A 17943-nucleotide genomic window follows, 5' to 3' on the forward strand; every position below is an offset into this window, starting at 1 on the left:
GTGGAAGCACCAACAAAACACTAGTAGATCAATCAAGACTATTCTAGCACTTCAATTCAGATAATGCAGCCCTGACTCCTTGTTGTCAGAGCAGGTCTGAAACTGGATTCAGATTTCTTTCGACTTTAAACCAGATAAAACTGAGGATCACAGGACCAAAAGCTTCTTTCCCCCCATTTTGGACTGCTTCAAATCCAATGAAAATCTACTCTTGTCTCTGCATGGGGCCAGGACAAGCTCCGACCAAAGAGCAGATCCCAGGATCTGATGTGTAAAGCTGCCACTGTGAGAAAGTCCTAAAATAGAGAGTGCCTGTCCTCCTCAGTTTGAGCTGTAAAGGCCTTACATGCTGAGCAACAAACTGGAAAATGGCCTCACATGCGGCAGGTCAAGCAGCAATTATGTATATTTGATTTCAGGTAAGTGCGGGGACATCAAATACACTGCTTAAAAAGGTTTTTTTCCCCTCTAGTCTGGGTCTTCTGAATTGGACAGGATGCCTTGGAACAGAGTCTCCCTGGGATTCAAACTGCACAATGATCTAGAAACTATACCTGAACACAATACAAACTAATAACAGCAACAAGCTAACAGGAGATTTTAGGTTTAAAAAAAAAAAAAAAAAAGAACGGTTCTCTGGTTACACAGTGAAGCTAGCTGAAGAAAGGAAGGAAGAAATGAGGTGGCTACTTGCGGAGCCTCTTGAACATCTGGTGCTGTGAAGAGACTCTCATGAGGTTCCAATGGGAACTGCTTTCTAAAAGATCCCCAAAGCTCATTGGTACTGAGGGAAAAATCTCACAACTGAGAATATTCAGATGTCCCCTTATAGAAGAACAGCAGTTTATAATACATACATTGGTTTGAAAAAATTCAACACTACACCTAATATACGCAGCCAGTACATTTAAAAAGTCCAACTGGTCTGAAATATTCTACCAGTTGCAGAGACATCACTAGAACAAGTAGACTCTCTCACGCTAATGGAAAATTTTAAGTGAACCAAAGCTTTTCATATATAAACATAAACACACAATAAGCGTTTGTGTAGAAAAGGTTTAATATATGATAAACTTTTCAATCTCAGCTAGAACCATACTCATTCTCATCACTGCACTACAAATCTGCACAGGAGTGGTTCTCGAATGGTTTCATAATGCGGACCAGCTCCCCTCCTATTCATGATAGCATGGACTGTTTCCCTTCCCATATGCAATCATATAACATCCCAGTAGCAGTTACAGAAATTGCTTACATAGTAAAGAAAATATGTAATGTATCCTTAGTTGTGTTTTCATGCAGTTTAGCAGATGGAATAAGGACTGCAAGTACCATGTGAGCAATCTGCAGCTCACCAGCAAGTGCTCCATGGACCACAGTTTGAAACACACTGTCTACAGAACTAGTTCAGCACATCAAGTTTCATTTTTGCTCTTACCATGGATCTTCAGCACCTAGTTTCTCCTTTGTTGTAAACAGTTCAATGCAATCTTTTAATTTCACAAAAGGCTTTTTTGGAGGTTTATATTCCACACTTTCATGTTTTTCAAAATCCTAAAGAGAAGTATTTCTTGAGTTAAGAGAACAAATGAAATAAAACTCATTTTAGTGATATCGTCTTACTATGAACAGTACCTACAAGCTCCTAAATATGGAAAACTGCTCAAAATGTGTTCAAATGTAATTAAGTTTCACATGTTTTAGATTTATTTTTCTAAATCAGTAAGCCTCAGATCACCTAAATTGTTAGATATAAGGGGTTTCTTTTATGGTAAAGTAGTTTATTACAAAATGTACTATATCTCTCTACTCTTTCTTTGAAATATTTCTAGAAATCTACACTTCACATAAATAGTGCATTAAACCATATATTTGCATGATAAAAGTTTAGTAATTGCTGAAAAAGAAGTGTAAAATAAATGCCTTACCTCTGCTGCATTATCATCAAAGTATCTTTTTTTCATTTCAGGATCCCAATCCAAAGCAAGAAAAGATCTTTCTAAGAAGGAAAACACATGTTCCCCTCAAAAATACATTTATTATCTGAAAGTATGTTTAATTTGTAGCGATTACTAATCAAAATAAACTAAAATAACCGTTGGTACAAGTTTAAGAAAATCAAAAATTTGGTTTCATTAAAATGTGTGAAAGTTATGTGTTTCTAAAAATCAACAGCTTGCAATGTCAAGCTGAACAATGTTCGCTGGCTCGAACAAGAGATGATATATATATTTTCCTGAAGACAGACTATAAGCACATAGGTACATACATGTATGCACTGGGAAAAAAACATGAGTAGCCTACCAACAGAAGGCACAGCCGTTCAAGGAAATGGTACCAGAAACACAAAAAACATTGTGATCAAATTTAACCAAACCCATCCCCCAATGACTTACCATCAAGCCTGAGTTGCCTATCATCAAATCTAATATGTCTGGTATCATCTTTGATATAGTTGATGTCAGTACTGCCTAAATTGTTGAACTGGAATGTAAACAATCGTTTTTTGTGTCCCATGAGTAGTTGACCTTTGCAAGTTTCCTCAGTACACAATCCATTTTCAGAATCATTGTCTCCTCCAACTGAGTCTTCTGATTGGCTGTTTTCATTCTCCGAAGGAAGTTCCTGATCCTGGCTGGATTCATCATCTTGTTCATCTGTCTCCATTTCACCTAACGAAATAGGGTGTAATTCAACAAATCTGACAGTGCATTCTATTTAGGCAGCATTTTAAGGTGCTGCATTTTTCCTCCTACTATAAAGTTTTGCATTGTTATTGAAATTAGGAAAACCAGCAAAATCTAGACTGAAGGGTAAGATGTTTGTTATACTCTACAGGACTTGGGGCTTTTTGATTTTCTGGTAAGTACCTCACATGGTCTCCTTCCACATATACCATAGTTGAAGACAGTTTCTTACAAATTGGAAAGGACCCATCCTCACTCTATACACAACTTTACGTATGTACCACCACCATTTTCAATTTCATTTTAATGTTTCCCCCTTCAGCCAGTGTTCTCACACACTCCTCTTTTCATTTTCCTCATGCTTTCAGCACACACTGGAATGTTCAACTAAACTCTCTCTAGATTTATGACAAAAATATTTTCCTCTTTTGAACCCAGATGTCTGTGAACATGCTAAGAGTCCAACCAGCAAAAGGAAACGTGATACCACATTTTAAAGAGTTTAACTCCTAGCTAACAGGTCACCGCCACTCAAATTCTGCTAAGTTCCTTGCAATTACTGTCTCTTGAACAAATTGCCTTAAAAGTTAAAAAGAAAAATAACAGTCCTGCTGAGTTCAGTAAATTTGAAGCTTAAAGTAGCTACACCACTCAAAAGAAAGTTTAAATATCAAGGCTTTTAAGCCTCCAAAATGACAATTTTAAAACAAATTTGGGGGCCAGCCTGGTGGTCTAGTAGCAATATATTATCCTGACAGCCAGGGAGTCAAATCTGGCTAAGTGAGAACTGGAAGTGCTACAATGAACACTCCTCACATCCGTTTTTAATACTGCCTTTAGCTTAAGCTTGCCTGCAGTGATACAGACTTAATGTGGTGGCTTTGAGGGTGGTGGTTAGAATCAAGAGGAAAAAGGGAGAATTACGTAATTGGGGCAGAAAGGCATTAAAGTATGAATCTTACACTGAACTCAAAATATTAAACAAGTGTAACTATTCAAGCCTTACTTGGGGATCCTTCTTCATGTATTCCATTCGGGCCATTACCATTGATACCATGGTCCTTACAGCAGTGTAGGGATCCTTCAGTGTCTTCACTTTCAGTACATGTTTTCACATATCGGCTAAAATAAGCAATTGAAAATAATAACGAACATTTGTATACCACTGGGTTTTGTTTAAGATGAATATTTGCTTGTAAAGTAATAAGAGCACTGAAAATACAGTAGGTAGTGTAAATGCTCTTACAACGTACTGTATTCCTGCCATGATTCACAGTTACATTAAATGAATAAAGTGAACTCATATCAATTGCTGCAACAAACTGTTTCTGAAGCACATTTCTTCTTGCTTTTTCTATAGAGTTTTTTTAACTGTGTGCGATCTCCTTTGCTCTATATTAGTTTCTGTTTTTTTAGTATCCCAACCACACTGTCTATATAACTGGTCAGATATAGAAAAATTTTGTACACCTTGTACTATGAGGACATGTCTACAAGAGAAAGTTATATCAGCATAAGGTAAGGTGTGAATTTAAACTGATATAATTATACCTGAAGAAGAGTTTTGTGTGAGCTCAAAAGCTTGTCTCTCTCGCCAACAGAAGTTGGTTCAATAAAAGATACTATCTCATCCAGCTACCAGAATAACTCCCTGTGTGGATGTTCCTTTTCCAGAATGAGAGTCTCCACGGGGAGAGCTATCCCAGTATAACTAATCTGGTACAACAGGTGAAACTTTCCCATGTAGACAAGCCCTAACTGCCATGATTAAACAACGCCCCCTCCACACACAAACAAACCCCAAACCAAAAAACCTCTTCCCTCCCAAATATAACCACCCTCCTTCAAACATGACACTATTTTTGGATGACATAAATGCCATTAAAAAAATCAAACTAAAACCAAGTCTAGTTTGGCTCTCAAGAGGTTAAAAACTTGAGTAAAAAATAGTCTTATTTTACAGAAAACAAATATAACTGCCCATGAAAGTCTAATCAGAGTTCCCTAACAATGCATATAAAAAGCAATCATCCACAGAACCTGATTATTACTGTTACTTACATTTAAAAAAATTTTCAAGTAATATTCTTACCACATTCTCAACAGCAGAAGGTTATACAGTTTATCTTCAGTATTGTTTCTAGGCACTGTTATAAGAAAAGGCTGACCAAACAACGAAGAACCACTATGGTGGCTGTAACTGGTATGTCTATACTTTTCCCTTAAACAAACAGGAATTATGACTTGCTCTGTATCCTCTGTTCTGTTGATAGCGATTTCAAATCTTAAAAAATAGAAAAGCAGGCAAGACAAAGGTCATTTAGAAGAATCTGACAGAAAACCAAGACTTCTGTTTATTGCATGTTTCTTCTATGCAATTAATTTATTTAGCTGTAACTAAATCCAACTCCACACAAATTTATACTTAATATTAGGGCTGTCAAGTGATTAAAAAATTAATCAAACAATAATAGAATATCATTTATTTAAATATTTTTGGATGTTTTCTACATTTTCAAAAATACTGATTTCAGTTACAACACAGAATACAAAGTGTACAGTGCTCACTTTATTTTTATTACAAACATTTGCACTGTAAAAAACAAAAGAAATAGTACTTTTCAATTCACCCAATACAAATACTGTAGTGGAATCTCTATCATGAAAGTTGAACTTACAAATGTAGATAAATTATGTACAGAAAAAATAACTGCATTCAAAAATAAAACAAAGGAAAACGTTAGAGCCTATGAGTCCGCTCAATCCTACTTCTTGTTCAACCAATCGCTAAGAGAAACAAGTTTGTTTACATTTGCAGGAGATAATGCTGCCTGCTTCTTGTTTACAATGTCTCCTGAAAGTGAGAATAGGCATTCAGGTGGCAATTTTGTAGCCAGCATTGCAAGGTATTTAGCAGATATGCTCAACATTCATATGCCCCTTCATACTTCGGCCACCATTCCAGAACACGTGTCCATGCTGATGATGGATTTTGCTCGATAACAATCCAAAGCAGTGTGGACCGACGCATGTTAATTTTCATCATACAAGTCAGATGCCACCAGCAGAAGGCTGATTTCTGTTTTGGTGGTTCAGGTTCTGTAGTTTCCACATCGGACTGTTGCTCTTAACTCTTCCGAAAGCATGCTCCACACCTTGTCCCTCTCAGGCACTTAAGATTCTTAAACCTTGGGTCGAATGCTGTAGCTATCTTTAGAAATCTCATATTGGTACCTTCTTTGCGTTTTGTCACATCTACGGCGAAGGTGTTCTTAAAACGAACAACACGTACTGGGTCATCATCCGAGACTGCTACAACATGAAATATATGGCAGAATGCAGATAAAAGAGTAGGAGACATACAGTTCTTCCCCAAGTTCAGTCACAAATTTAATTAACACTTTTTTTTAACGAGCATCATCAGCATGGAAGCATGTACTCTGGAATGGTGGCCGAAGCATGAAGGGGCATATGAATGCTTAGCATACCTGGTACGTAATATCTTACAAAGCGGACTACAAAATCACCACGCGAACGCCTGTTCTCACTTTCAATTGACATTGTAAATAAGAAGCGGGCAGCATTATCTCCTGTAAATGTAAACAAATTTGTTTGGCTTAGCGATTGGCTGAATAAGTAGAACTGAGTGACTTGTAGGCTCTAAAGTTTTACATTGTTTTGTTTTGGAGTGCAGTTCTGTAACAAAAAATATCTATATTTGTAAATTGCACTTTCAGAATAAAGAAATTGCACTACAATCGCTACAGAAATACTATTTCTTTTCTTTATCATTTGTACAGTGCAAATATTTTTAATCAAAAATAATATAAGGTGAGTACTGTACACTTCATATTGTGTTGTAACTGAAATCAATATATTTGAAAACGTAGAAAAACATCCAAAATATTTAATAAATTTCAATTGGTATTTATGGTTTAACAGTGCAATTAAAACTGGGATTAATCGCAATACATTTTTTTAATCACGATTAATTTTTTTGAGTTAATCACATGAGTTAGCTGGTATTAAATCGACAGCCCTACTCAATATGGAAGTATTTCCTGACAATAAAAAGAGACTATTTGAACTTACACATAGATGTCATCGCGTTCCATAATACTACTCAAATTTTCATCCATAGCAAATATTCTGTGGAACCTATGATTGTATATATCAGTAACTATCATCTAAAAGGAAATAAAAAATTAAGTCACTCTTAAATTGGTTTAAAAACACTGAAAATATTTAACATTGGGCTATGTATAAATGATTACCTCAGCAACGTCTTACCTTATCTGCAGCAACACCAGACAAAGTTGACAGTGCTGTGCAAAGGTCCAGTATATTTCCAATTTTCGGAACTACTACTTTGTACTAAAAAACAAAATGTGATAATTTTTCACTCTTAAAGGACTGAAGCCGCTTGAGAAAAGTTGTCATACGTCCACAGTTTGTGTACAGTCTTAGTGTGCGTCTTTACATTCTTATTTAGATTCTCATTATATACGGAATTTATAACCTACCATGTAACAGATTTACTCATTACGTTTATTTGTTACTGCAAATACATTTTGGACATCCACAGTTTTATTAGTCTAAAAGTGAGCATACTAGTAGTACATATAATACTCTACAATGTGCTATTTCATGTGAGGCCACTTCTTTCCCATACAAAAAACCAACAGTGAAATGTATTTAGACACAGGGTAATAATTTTCAAAAACACCTATACCCCATTTTCAAAAACGACTTAGGCCTGGTCTATACTACAAAGGGTATGTCTACACTACGGAATAAGGTCGAATTTATAGAAGTCGGTTTTTTAGAAATCGGTTTTATATATTAGAGTGTGTGTGTCCACCACAGAAAATGCTCTAAGTGCATTAAGTGCATTAACTCGGCGGAGTGCTTCCACAGTACCGAGGCTAGAGTCGACTTCCGGAGCGTTGCACTGTGGATAGCTATCCCACAGTTCCCGCAGTCTCCGCTGCCCATTGGAATTCTGGGTTGAGATTTAGGCATTTAGTCCCAATGCCTGATGGGGCTAAAACATTGTCGCAGGTGGTTCTGGGTACATATCGTCAGGCCCCCGTTCCCTCCCTCCCTCCGTGAAAGCAAGGGCAGACAATCATTTTGCGCCTTTTTTCCTGAGTTACCTGTGCAGACGCCATACCATGGCAAGCATGGAGCCCGCTCAGGTAACCGTCACCCTATGTCTCCTGGGTGCTGGCAGACACGGTACGGCTTTGCTACACAGTAGCAGCAACTCCTTGCCTTGTGGCAGCAGACGGTACAGTACGACTGGTAGCCGTCATCGTCATGTCTGAGGTGCTCCTGGCCATGTTGGCTGGGAGCGCCTGGACAGACATGGGCGCAGGGACTAAATTTGGAGTGACTTGACCAGGTCATTCTCTTTAGTCCTGCAGTCAGTCCTATTGAACCATCTTATGGTGAGCAGGCAGGCGATACGGATTGCTACAGTCGTACTGTACCATCTTCTGCTGGGCAGGCAAGAGATGAGGATGGCTAGCAGTCGTACTGTACCATCTTCTGCCGAGCAGCCATGAGATGTGGATGGCATGCAGTCCTTCTGCACCGTCTGCTGCCAGCCAAAGATGTAAAAGATAGATGGAGTGGGTCAAAACAAGAAATAGACCAGATTTGTTTTGTACTCATTTGCCTCCTCCCCTTCTAGGGGACTCATTCCTCTAGGTCACACTGCAGTCACTCACAGAGAAGGTGCAGCGAGGTAAATCTAGCCATGTATCAATCAGAGGCCAGGCTAACCTCCTTGTTCCAATAAGAATAACAACTTAGGTGCACCATTTCTTATTGGAACCCTCCGTGAAGTCCTGCCTGAAATACTCCTTGATGTACAGGCACCCCTTTTGCTGATTTTAGCTCCCTGAAGCCAACCCTGTAAGCCGTGTCATCAGTCGCCCCTCCCTCCGTCAGAGCAACGGCAGACAATCGTTCCGCGCCTTTTTTCTGTGCGGACGCCATACCAAGGAAAGCATGGAGGCCGCTCAGCTCACTTTGGCAATTAGGAGCACATTAAACACCACACGCATTATCCAGCAGCATATGCAGCACCAGAACCTGGCAAAGCGATACTGAGCGAGGAGGCGATGTCAGCGCGGTCACGTGAGTGATCAGGACATGGACACAGGATTTCTCTGAAAGCATGGGCCCTGCCAATGCATGCATCATGGTGCTAATGGGGCAGGTTCATGCTGTGGAACACCGATTCTGGGCTCGGGAAACAAGCACAGACTGGTGGGACCGCATAGTGTTGCGGGTCTGGGACGATTCCCAGCAGCTGTGAAACTTTCGCATGCGTAAGGGCACTTTCATGGAACTTTGTGACTTGCTTTCCCCTGCCCTGAGGCACATGAATACCAAGATGAGAGCAGCCCTCACAGTTGAGAAGCGAGTGGCGATAGCCATGTGGAAGCTTGCAACGCCAGACAGCTACCGGTCAGCTGGGAATCAATTTGGAGTGGGCAAATCTACTGTGGGGGCTGCTGTGATGCAAGTAGCCCACGCAATCAAAGATCTGCTGATATCAAGGGTAGTGACCCTGGGAAATGTGCAGGTCACAGTGGATGGCTTTGCTGCAATGGGATTCCCTAACTGTGGTGGGGCCATAGACGGAACCCATATCCCTATCTTGGCACCGGAGCACCAAGCCGCCGAGTACATAAACCGCAAGGGGTACTTTTCGATAGTGCTGCAAGCTCTGGTGGATCACAAGGGACGTTTCACAAACATCAACGTGGGATGGCCGGGAAAGGTACATGACGCTCGCATCTTCAGGAACTCTGGTCTGTTTCAAAAGCTGCAGGAAGGGACTTTATTCCCAGACCAGAAAATAACTGTTGGGGATGTTGAAATGCCTATATGTATCCTTGAGGACCCAGCCTACCCCTTAATGCCATGGCTCATGAAGCCGTACACAGGCAGCCTGGACAGTAGTCAGGAGCTGTTCAACTACAGGCTGAGCAAGTGCAGAATGGTGGTAGAATGTGCATTTGGACGTTTAAAGGCGTGCTGGCGCAGTTTACTGACTCGCTTAGACCTCAGCGAAACCAATATTCCCACTGTTATTACTGCTTGCTGTGTGCTCCACAATATCTGTGAGAGTAAGGGGGAGACGTTTATGGCGGGGTGGGAGGTTGAGGCAAATCGCCTGGCTGCTGGTTACGCGCAGCCAGACACCAGGGCGGTTAGAAGAGCACAGGAGGGCGCGGTACGCATCAGAGAAGCTTTGAAAACCAGTTTCATGACTGGCCAGGCTACGGTGTGAAAGTTCTGTTTGTTTCTCCTTGATGAAACCCCCCGCCCCTTGGTTCACTCTACTTCCTGTAAGCTAACCACCCACCCCTCCTCCCTTCAATCACCGCTTGCAGAGGCAATAAAGTCATTGTTGCTTCACATTCATGCATTCTTTATTCTTTCATCACACAAATAGGGGGATGACTACCAAGGTAGCCCAGGAGGGGTGGTGGAGGAGGGAAGGAAAATGCCACACAGCACTTTAAAAGTTTACAACTTTAAAATTTATTGAATGACAGCCTTCTTTTTTTTGGGCAATCCTCTGTGGTGGAGTGGCTGGTTGGCCGGAGGCCCCCCCACTGCGTTCTTGGGCGTCTGGGTGTGGAGGCTATGGAACTTGGGGAGGAGGGCGGTTGGTTACACAGGGGCTGTAGTGGCAGTCTGTGCTCCAGCTGCCTTTGCTGCAGCTCAACCATACACTGGAGCATACTGGTTTGGTCCTCCAGCAGCCTCAGCATTGAATCCTGCCTCCTCTCATCACGCTGCCGCCACATTTGAGCTTCAGCCCTCTCTTCAGCCCGCCACTTACTCTCTTCAGCCCGCCACCTCTCCTCCCCGTCATTTTGTGCTTTTCTGCACTCTGACATTATTTGCCTCCACGCATTCGTCTGTGCTCTGTCAGTGTGGGAGGACAGCATGAGCTTGGAGAACATTTCATCGCGAGTGCGTTTTTTTTTCTTTCTAAGCTTCACTAGCCTCTGGGAAGGAGAAGATCCTGTGATCATTGAAACACATGCAGCTGGTGGAGAAAAAAAAAGGGACAGCGGTATTTAAAAAGACACATTTTATAAAACAGTGGCTACACTCTTTCAGGGTAAACCTTGCTGTTAACATTACATACATAGCACATGTGCTTTCGTTACAAGGTCGCATTTTGCCTCCCCCCACCGCGTGGCTACCCATCAACCTTCCCCCCTCCCTGTGGCTAACAGCGGGGAACATTTCTGTTTAGCCACAGGCAAACAGCCCAGCAGGAATGGGCTCCTCTGAGTGTCCCCTGAAGAAAAGCACTCTATTTCAACCAGGTGACCATGAATTATATCTCACTCTCCTGAGGATAACACAGAGAGATAAAGAACGGATGTTGTTTGAACGCCAGCAAACATACACTGCAATGCTTTGTTCTACAATGATTCCCGAGTACGTGTTACTGGCCTGGAGTGGTAAAGTGTCCTACCATGAAGGACGCAATAAGGCTGCCCTCCCCAGAAACCTTTTGCAAAGGCTTTAGGAGTACATCTAGGAGAACCGCGAATGCCAGGGCAAAGTAATCCTTTCACATGTTTGCTTTTAAACCATGTATAGTATTTTAAAAGGTACACTCACCAGAGGTCCCTTCCCTGGGTGGGTTTGGGGGGTCCTGGCTCCAGGTCCAGGGTGAGAAACAGTTCCTGGCTGTCGGGAAAACCGGTTTCTCCGATTGCTTGCTGTGAGCTATCTTCTTCGTCCCCAAAACCTGCTTCCGTATTGCCTCCATCTCCATTGAAGGAGTCAAACAACACGGCTGGGGTAGTGGTGGCTGAACCCCCTAAAATGGCATGCAGCTCATCATAGAAGCGGCATGTTTGGGGCTCTGACCCGGAGCGGCCGTTCGCCTCTCTGGTTTTCTGGTAGGCTTGCCTCAGCTCCTTCAGTTTCACACGGCACTGCTTTGGGTCCCTGTTATGGCCTCTGTCCTTCATGCCCTGGGAGATTTTGACAAAGGTTTTGGCATTTTGAAAACTGGAACGGAGTTCTGATAGCACGGATTCCTCTCCCCAAACAGCGATCAGATCCCGTACCTCCCATTAGGTCCATGCTGGAGCTCTTTTGCGATTCTGGGACTCCATCATGGTCACCTGTGCTGATGAGCTCTGCATGGTCACCTGCAGCTTGCCACGCTGGCCAAACAGGAAATGAGATTCAAAAGTTCATGGTTCTTTTCCTGTCTACCTGGCCAGTGCATCTGAGTTGAGAGTGCTGGCCAGAGCGGTCACAATGGAGCACTCTGGGATAGCTCCCGGAGGCCAATACCGTCGAATTGTGTCCACAGTACCCCAAATTCAAGCGCTAATCCACTTGTCAGGGGTGGAGTAAGGAAATCGATTTTAAGAGCCCTTTAAGTCGAAATAAAGGGCTTCATCGTGTGGACGGGTGCAGGTTTACATCGATTTAATGCTGCTAAATTCGACCTAAAGTCCTAGTGTAGACCAGGGCAAAGTTAGGTCAAAGTAATCCGCTTTGTCTTGACCTATTTATGCATAAGTCTACACTCAAATTTGTCTCTGGAAAACATAAGCAACCCGTTATGGTGACACAGTTAAACCACCTCCCCAAATGACTTTGAGCCATAGTCAAAAGAACGACCATATTGGCTCAGACCCAAGTTCCATCTAGCCCTGTAGCCTGTCTTCCAACAGTGGCCAGTGCCAGGTGCCCCAGAGGGAATGAACAGAACAGGTAATCATCAAGTGATCCATCCCTTGTTGCCTATTCCCATCTTCTGGCAAACAGAGGGTAGGGACTTCATTAACCTTTAGTCGACCTACTAAGGTCAATGCAGTGTAAGTGCAGACACTGCATGACCTATGTCAACTCTAACAGTTCTCTAGCAGCTGTTCCAACAATGCTGTTCTCTGCAACACTGACTGTTCTAGTCACAATTGTGAATTCCACTGCCCCGGAGTCTCCTGCGTATTTCTGAAATGCCTTTTCCTGATTGCTCACCATGGCAAGCACACCTAGCAGCTCTCCCTTGTGTGCAGCTGTCTAACCGACCACATCAGCTCCATGTACTAGACATGCTCCTGCCTAGAGAGACAGGAGATATTGGATCTCCTGTGCCCGTGGGTAGAAGAAGCTGTGCAGGCACAACTACAGACCAATCATACGAACGTGGACATCTACGAGCAGATTGCACAGGGGATGCAGGAGAAGGGGTACAAAAGGCATCGGTAACAGTGCTGCATGAAAGCAAAGGAACTGTGACAGGCATACAAGGCCAAGGAGGCTAGCAATCCATCTGGTGATGAGCCACAGACCTGATGCTTTTATAAAATGCTGCATGAGATGCCCACCAGCACCCACAGACACTGTGGACACCTAGGAGAAGCCTGGACAGAGACCCCTGCTCTGGGCACGAGGAGGGGAACCCAGTGTGGGGGTGAGGGTATCCAGCTATGCCACAAGCCAGGACCTGTCAAGACTCCACCACAGCCTAGACAGTCCCAACAGTTATGCATGGATGAGCCCGATGAAGGGGAAGGAATCTTGTGTAAGTGCGTGCATGCATTTTTCCTTACAGTGTTTAAATGTAAAGAGGTGCCCAGCCCAACTCTTAAGTTAATAGGACACAGGTATCGATTTTTCATTGTTTTACTTGTACGAGAAACGGTAGCAGTGCAATGAACAGAAATAGTGTTATCTGCTTTTCATATCCTGGTAGGATAAGGTTGAGGGGACATGCAGAGCAATGTTGTTTATGCACACAGGGATGTCCCTTGTATCCTCCTGAGAGGGCCAGATGAAACTTTCATGGAGATATGCAGCAATCCTCCCCCTAGATTTTTTTTTTTTTTAAATTCCATTAAGTACAAAGGAAAAAGAAGTCAAGTCAATCCAAGCATGGTCACACGGTGTTAACAACTATTATAACAACACTGAAGTTAGATGTTCTAGATACTACTCAAGGTTTCAGAAAAAACTGGTAGGAACAACAAGCAGGTGAAATTTTTCTTTAACTATGATAAGAACTCCGAAGATGATTATTTTTAATTCTTGGCAATCTTTCTCACTGTAGGCTTGCCAGTGCTTTTTCAAAGACTAAAAATGCAACTTTTTAACTTGCCAAATGGATTGCTGTTTTGTGTGATGACAGACATTATTTTGCAGCACTTTCACCCTGGGGAAGTGATTGAACTTTGGGCTCCTGCATGGAGATGCAGAACACCGATCAGATGACCAAAACAAAGATTTAATATTAAGCTCTTCAGGATTGTGTCCAGAAACATGTCTGTCTGTGCATGCATAGTTTGTCCCAAGAAGATTTCAGACGGACATTTCTTAGCACTTATGTGCATCAAAGAGACACAAGAGTAACTAGAAATAGACAATTATCTCATGAGTTAATTTCCAAATGAAAAAAAATTTCATATCCAACCATGAGGGCTCAACCTGTCTCTTCAACTTCTCCTGAAAGTCACACTATTACCTTAAACGCAATGCACCTAAACTCAACTCCTGCTTTTTTCCTCCCTCTCTGCTACACTATTCTCCATTTACTACTAATGTTACTATCTTCTCTGGTTTCAGAGTAGCAGCCGTGTTAGTCTGTATTCGCAAAAAGAAAAGGAGTACTTGTGGCACCTTGGAGACTAACAAATTTATTTGAGCATAAGCTTTCATGAGATGCAGCCGATGAAGTGAGCTATAGCTCATGAAAGCTTATGCTCAAATAAATTTGTTAGTCTCTAAGGTGCCACAAGTACTCCTTTTCTTTTTACTATCTTATCTATTACTCAGTTGTGTAACTGCTATCTTCGACTCCTCTTTCCCTTGACCCATCCAACCAGATTATGTCCAAACCTTGACTTTTCCCCCTCCACAAGCCAACCTCCTTTCTGCTCCTGCAGCCAAAACTCATCGGGTTCTTGTCTCCCACCTCACTTACTGTACCTGCCTCCTTTCTGGCCTCCTTAACATGCACATTGCCCCCTTCAGTCCAAAAAATATTGCTGCTAAAGTAACTCGGTTCTGGCATTGTCACTCTTCTCTCCCATCTTCCACTGTTCCCCCGCCTCTACTACACCAGGTTCAAGTATTCAAGGGCTTTCACAACTCAGCCCCTTCCTATTTAACCACCCTTACATATCTCCTACAATCTCTTCCACCAACTACAGTCTATGAATCAATGTCTGCTTCTCCCACAATAGTCTATGGGCTCTGTTCCAAGTCACTCCTTTCGCATCTAATTCCCTCTTGAATTGGCCCACAAGACCACCCTTTCCAGATTCAAATATTTTCTGAAGATCCTTTGATGACTACAGAATATTTGCTGACTAATAATGGAAAGTTGAGGGCAACTGGGCATAGTTTACATATTTAATAAAAAATAAAAATCTGTATCAAGAACTCACTTTACTAGTGCATTGTACTCCACCGAACTTTTGATGTTTGTCGTCATTTTAGACTTGTGGCAGGGACTGTGCATTTCTTTATGTTTGCATAGCAAGTAGATTATTTTGACAATATTTGAAACAAACTAATAATTAATAATAATAATAAAGAACACAGCCTGGATTTAAAAGGTTAGGGGAAATTAATATAGTAGTAAAATAAATGATCAATATCTTCCTTGAAATTCAGAAGAGTTATAGTAAAATGTGTCTTTTACAAAGTTTCCTCATTAATAAGTAACAGAGATGAAAGTCAAAAAACCGTACCATCCTGACAAATTTAATTTGTCAGATTTACTGCCTGTTCTGTCAAGTGTTAAAAACATGAACAGAAAAAAAGATTTTAACACCACAGACGTTTTACGTAAACAAAATATTTCTTACCTGCATAGGTTTAGTAAGTGGATCCATTCTAACTAAATAAACTTCCAAAGTGCGTTCTTTTTTCATGGGTAATGGAAGTGTCAAGTAACAAAAGGGATCAAAGGTTACAGAAATCTTTGCACATTCAGGGCAAACAAGGGTGGATTTAAAAAGACCATGAAATATATCTACAATGATGGAATCATTTCTTTTTAAATGGTTCTCCCAGGCTTCCTCAGCAACCACCTACAATTAAAATAGAACTTGGGTTATAGCAAAAAAAACACACTAATGAAATGCATGTTATGTATTACTGATACAAGTCGTTAATATGAGACTATCCATTACATGGATTAAATGTACAAAAAAAAAGTCTGACCCCAAGGACTGCACACGGGCTGACTACAGCAATGACACCTCACTTGTTAAGGGGATTGTGAGAGTTAAACACTTGTTAGGATAGAGACTCAGAAATCCGCTCCAATGGATGTTTGATCTATTTGGCTGAGTAACAGGTCAAAAAGGAAGTTGAAGACAAAAATCCCCATCTGAAGTAGCCCAGGGTTAGTGTGTATAATGATGCTCTACAGACAAGCAACTTAGGGCTGTGGAGTTTCCCCAATTAGGAGTATAGATGAGAGAGGCAGGAAACAGGAACTGACAAGTATGCTGAAAGAAAGAGACTGCAAGACCAGGGGGCCAAAATGCACCTGCTTTTCTTGGTGTGTTGGATGGAGTCTCTGCAAGTGGAATTATCTCTGTATAGCCTTGATGCTCTTTTTGCTATCTCTTTTCAAAGTAATCAGGAATTGTGTACATGTAAATAAATGAGACTAGAAAATATCTTGAGTCTTTGTATCCATTAAATTCTCTTCCACTAAATTCTGCCACTAAGCAGCCCCCCAAAATGTTAATGCTTGACAAAGGGGCAACAATATCTTACAACATACTGTAGCATTAAGTAATGAACTAAAACACAAAGAAAACCAATACTAAGAACATTACCTTGTCTGGCCTTCCATCTGCATCCTTTAATTGAATATAAGGCTTTTTCCTAATCCGATTCAAATCTTCATGTAAACCATCTAAAAGAAAAGCTAGAAGTTCTTGACAGTCTTGTTGCTGATATCCAGAAAACTGAGGTGCAAATCGTCCCACTTGTGTCTAGAGAGCATATATGAAAATTTTCAGTTTGGGAAATTTAATGTTTGATTTTGTGTAAACCAATAGATAGCCAGGGGCTGCCAGCACGTAACAATGCTTGGAAATCAATGATTGCATCTGGTACCTTGTGTTTTCAAGAATGCTGCCACTCAGGGGCCATAGCAAGGAATATTACATCGCTGAAAATGCTTGCATGGAGCTATGGGAGGAGCTCTTGGAGAGGAAGGGTGTTTTTGTGGTTAAAACACACTGCACTGGTACGCAGGAGGTCTGGGTTCTATTCCCAGCTATACTACAGATTACTCCTTTGAGTAGTCACTTAACACCTCGCTGTAACTCAGTGTCCCCATTTGTAAAGGGGAGCATTGTAAGGATAAATTCTTAAATGTTTGTGAGACATTCAGATACTATATGGAAAGTGCCATAGTGGTAAACACTATAATGAAAAAATAGGCGTACAGGCTGCTATGTTAGTACAAGAGAAGCAGGCTAAAGCTCGTCAAACCAGTTGAATGACGAAGAAGGGTCAAGGAGGATATTTTTTTCAGAAATGATTTGGGGCTGGCAAACAATGGCAGATCAATCACTGCTAACGAGGGAGCCTGGAGCCAGAGTGCCACCCCAAGAGTAGGGAAGTGGTGGTATGGCCGGCAAAGGGGCATGTCCATGATGGAAGGCGGAAGTAGAAATGATGCAAGGATTCAGCACCTCCTCCCCTCAGCCTCTACAGGCAGGGCACTAATGGAGCTCTGGCCACAGTTTAATGCTGCCCTCGCTGGGTAAACATTATTTGCTTTCTGGGTGGTGAAACAGCCCCACGGTGCAATGCCCTCCTACTGCTGAGGACAGCTATCACCAGTGGGGGGTTAATCTAGTGCAGTAAACATGAAAAGAAAAAAAAAACCTCTCGCAATCCCCCACAAATGTAAACGATAGAATAGAAAAAAAAAGACTATAACTGACAGACATATGCAAGAGACAAAACACTGTAAGAAGAGACTTATAAGGTAAAAATATTAATGAAAGGAAAATAACATGGAAGCAAAAAAATATATGGTAGAGAAGTAAGTGACCAGAAGACAATGAGGATTAACAACAACTAAAAACATTAGTATGCTTATTAACAATAACCAAAAGCTAACAAAGATCTGGGATATAAAAATACAGTATCAAATTAAAGAAAGAGGAAATTATAGCACAGTAAAATGAATCAGTGGTGTCCTATTTAAAATACTATGAAC

The 17943-nt window shown here is 41.5% G+C and overlaps 1 protein-coding gene across 4 annotated transcripts in view; it reads right to left on the reverse strand.

Moving 5' to 3' along the window:
• Positions 1-17943, reverse strand: part of USP15 (ubiquitin specific peptidase 15) — a 138573-nt gene that overhangs the window by 10083 nt on the left and 110547 nt on the right. For 3 of the 4 annotated variants that reach the window (XM_048835942.1, XM_048835941.1, XM_048835943.2), the window contains 9 exons: positions 16544-16702; positions 15560-15784; positions 6978-7061; positions 6780-6874; positions 4780-4971; positions 3694-3809; positions 2397-2672; positions 1929-1999; positions 1439-1554 (listed from right to left, as the gene is read on the reverse strand). In XM_048835942.1, coding sequence (XP_048691899.1) covers positions 1439-1554; positions 1929-1999; positions 2397-2672; positions 3694-3809; positions 4780-4971; positions 6780-6874; positions 6978-7061; positions 15560-15784; positions 16544-16702 — 1334 coding nt within the window. Of the gene's footprint in view, positions 1-1438; positions 1555-1928; positions 2000-2396; positions 2673-3693; positions 3810-4779; positions 4972-6779; positions 6875-6977; positions 7062-10288; positions 10762-11348; positions 11708-15559; positions 15785-16543; positions 16703-17943 lie in introns of those variants that run through there. The other variant, XM_048835944.2, reaches the window with a different exon arrangement.

This window comes from Caretta caretta, chromosome 1 (genome assembly GCF_965140235.1).
Source record: "Caretta caretta isolate rCarCar2 chromosome 1, rCarCar1.hap1, whole genome shotgun sequence".
Classification (NCBI taxonomy): domain Eukaryota; kingdom Metazoa; phylum Chordata; order Testudines; family Cheloniidae; genus Caretta; species Caretta caretta.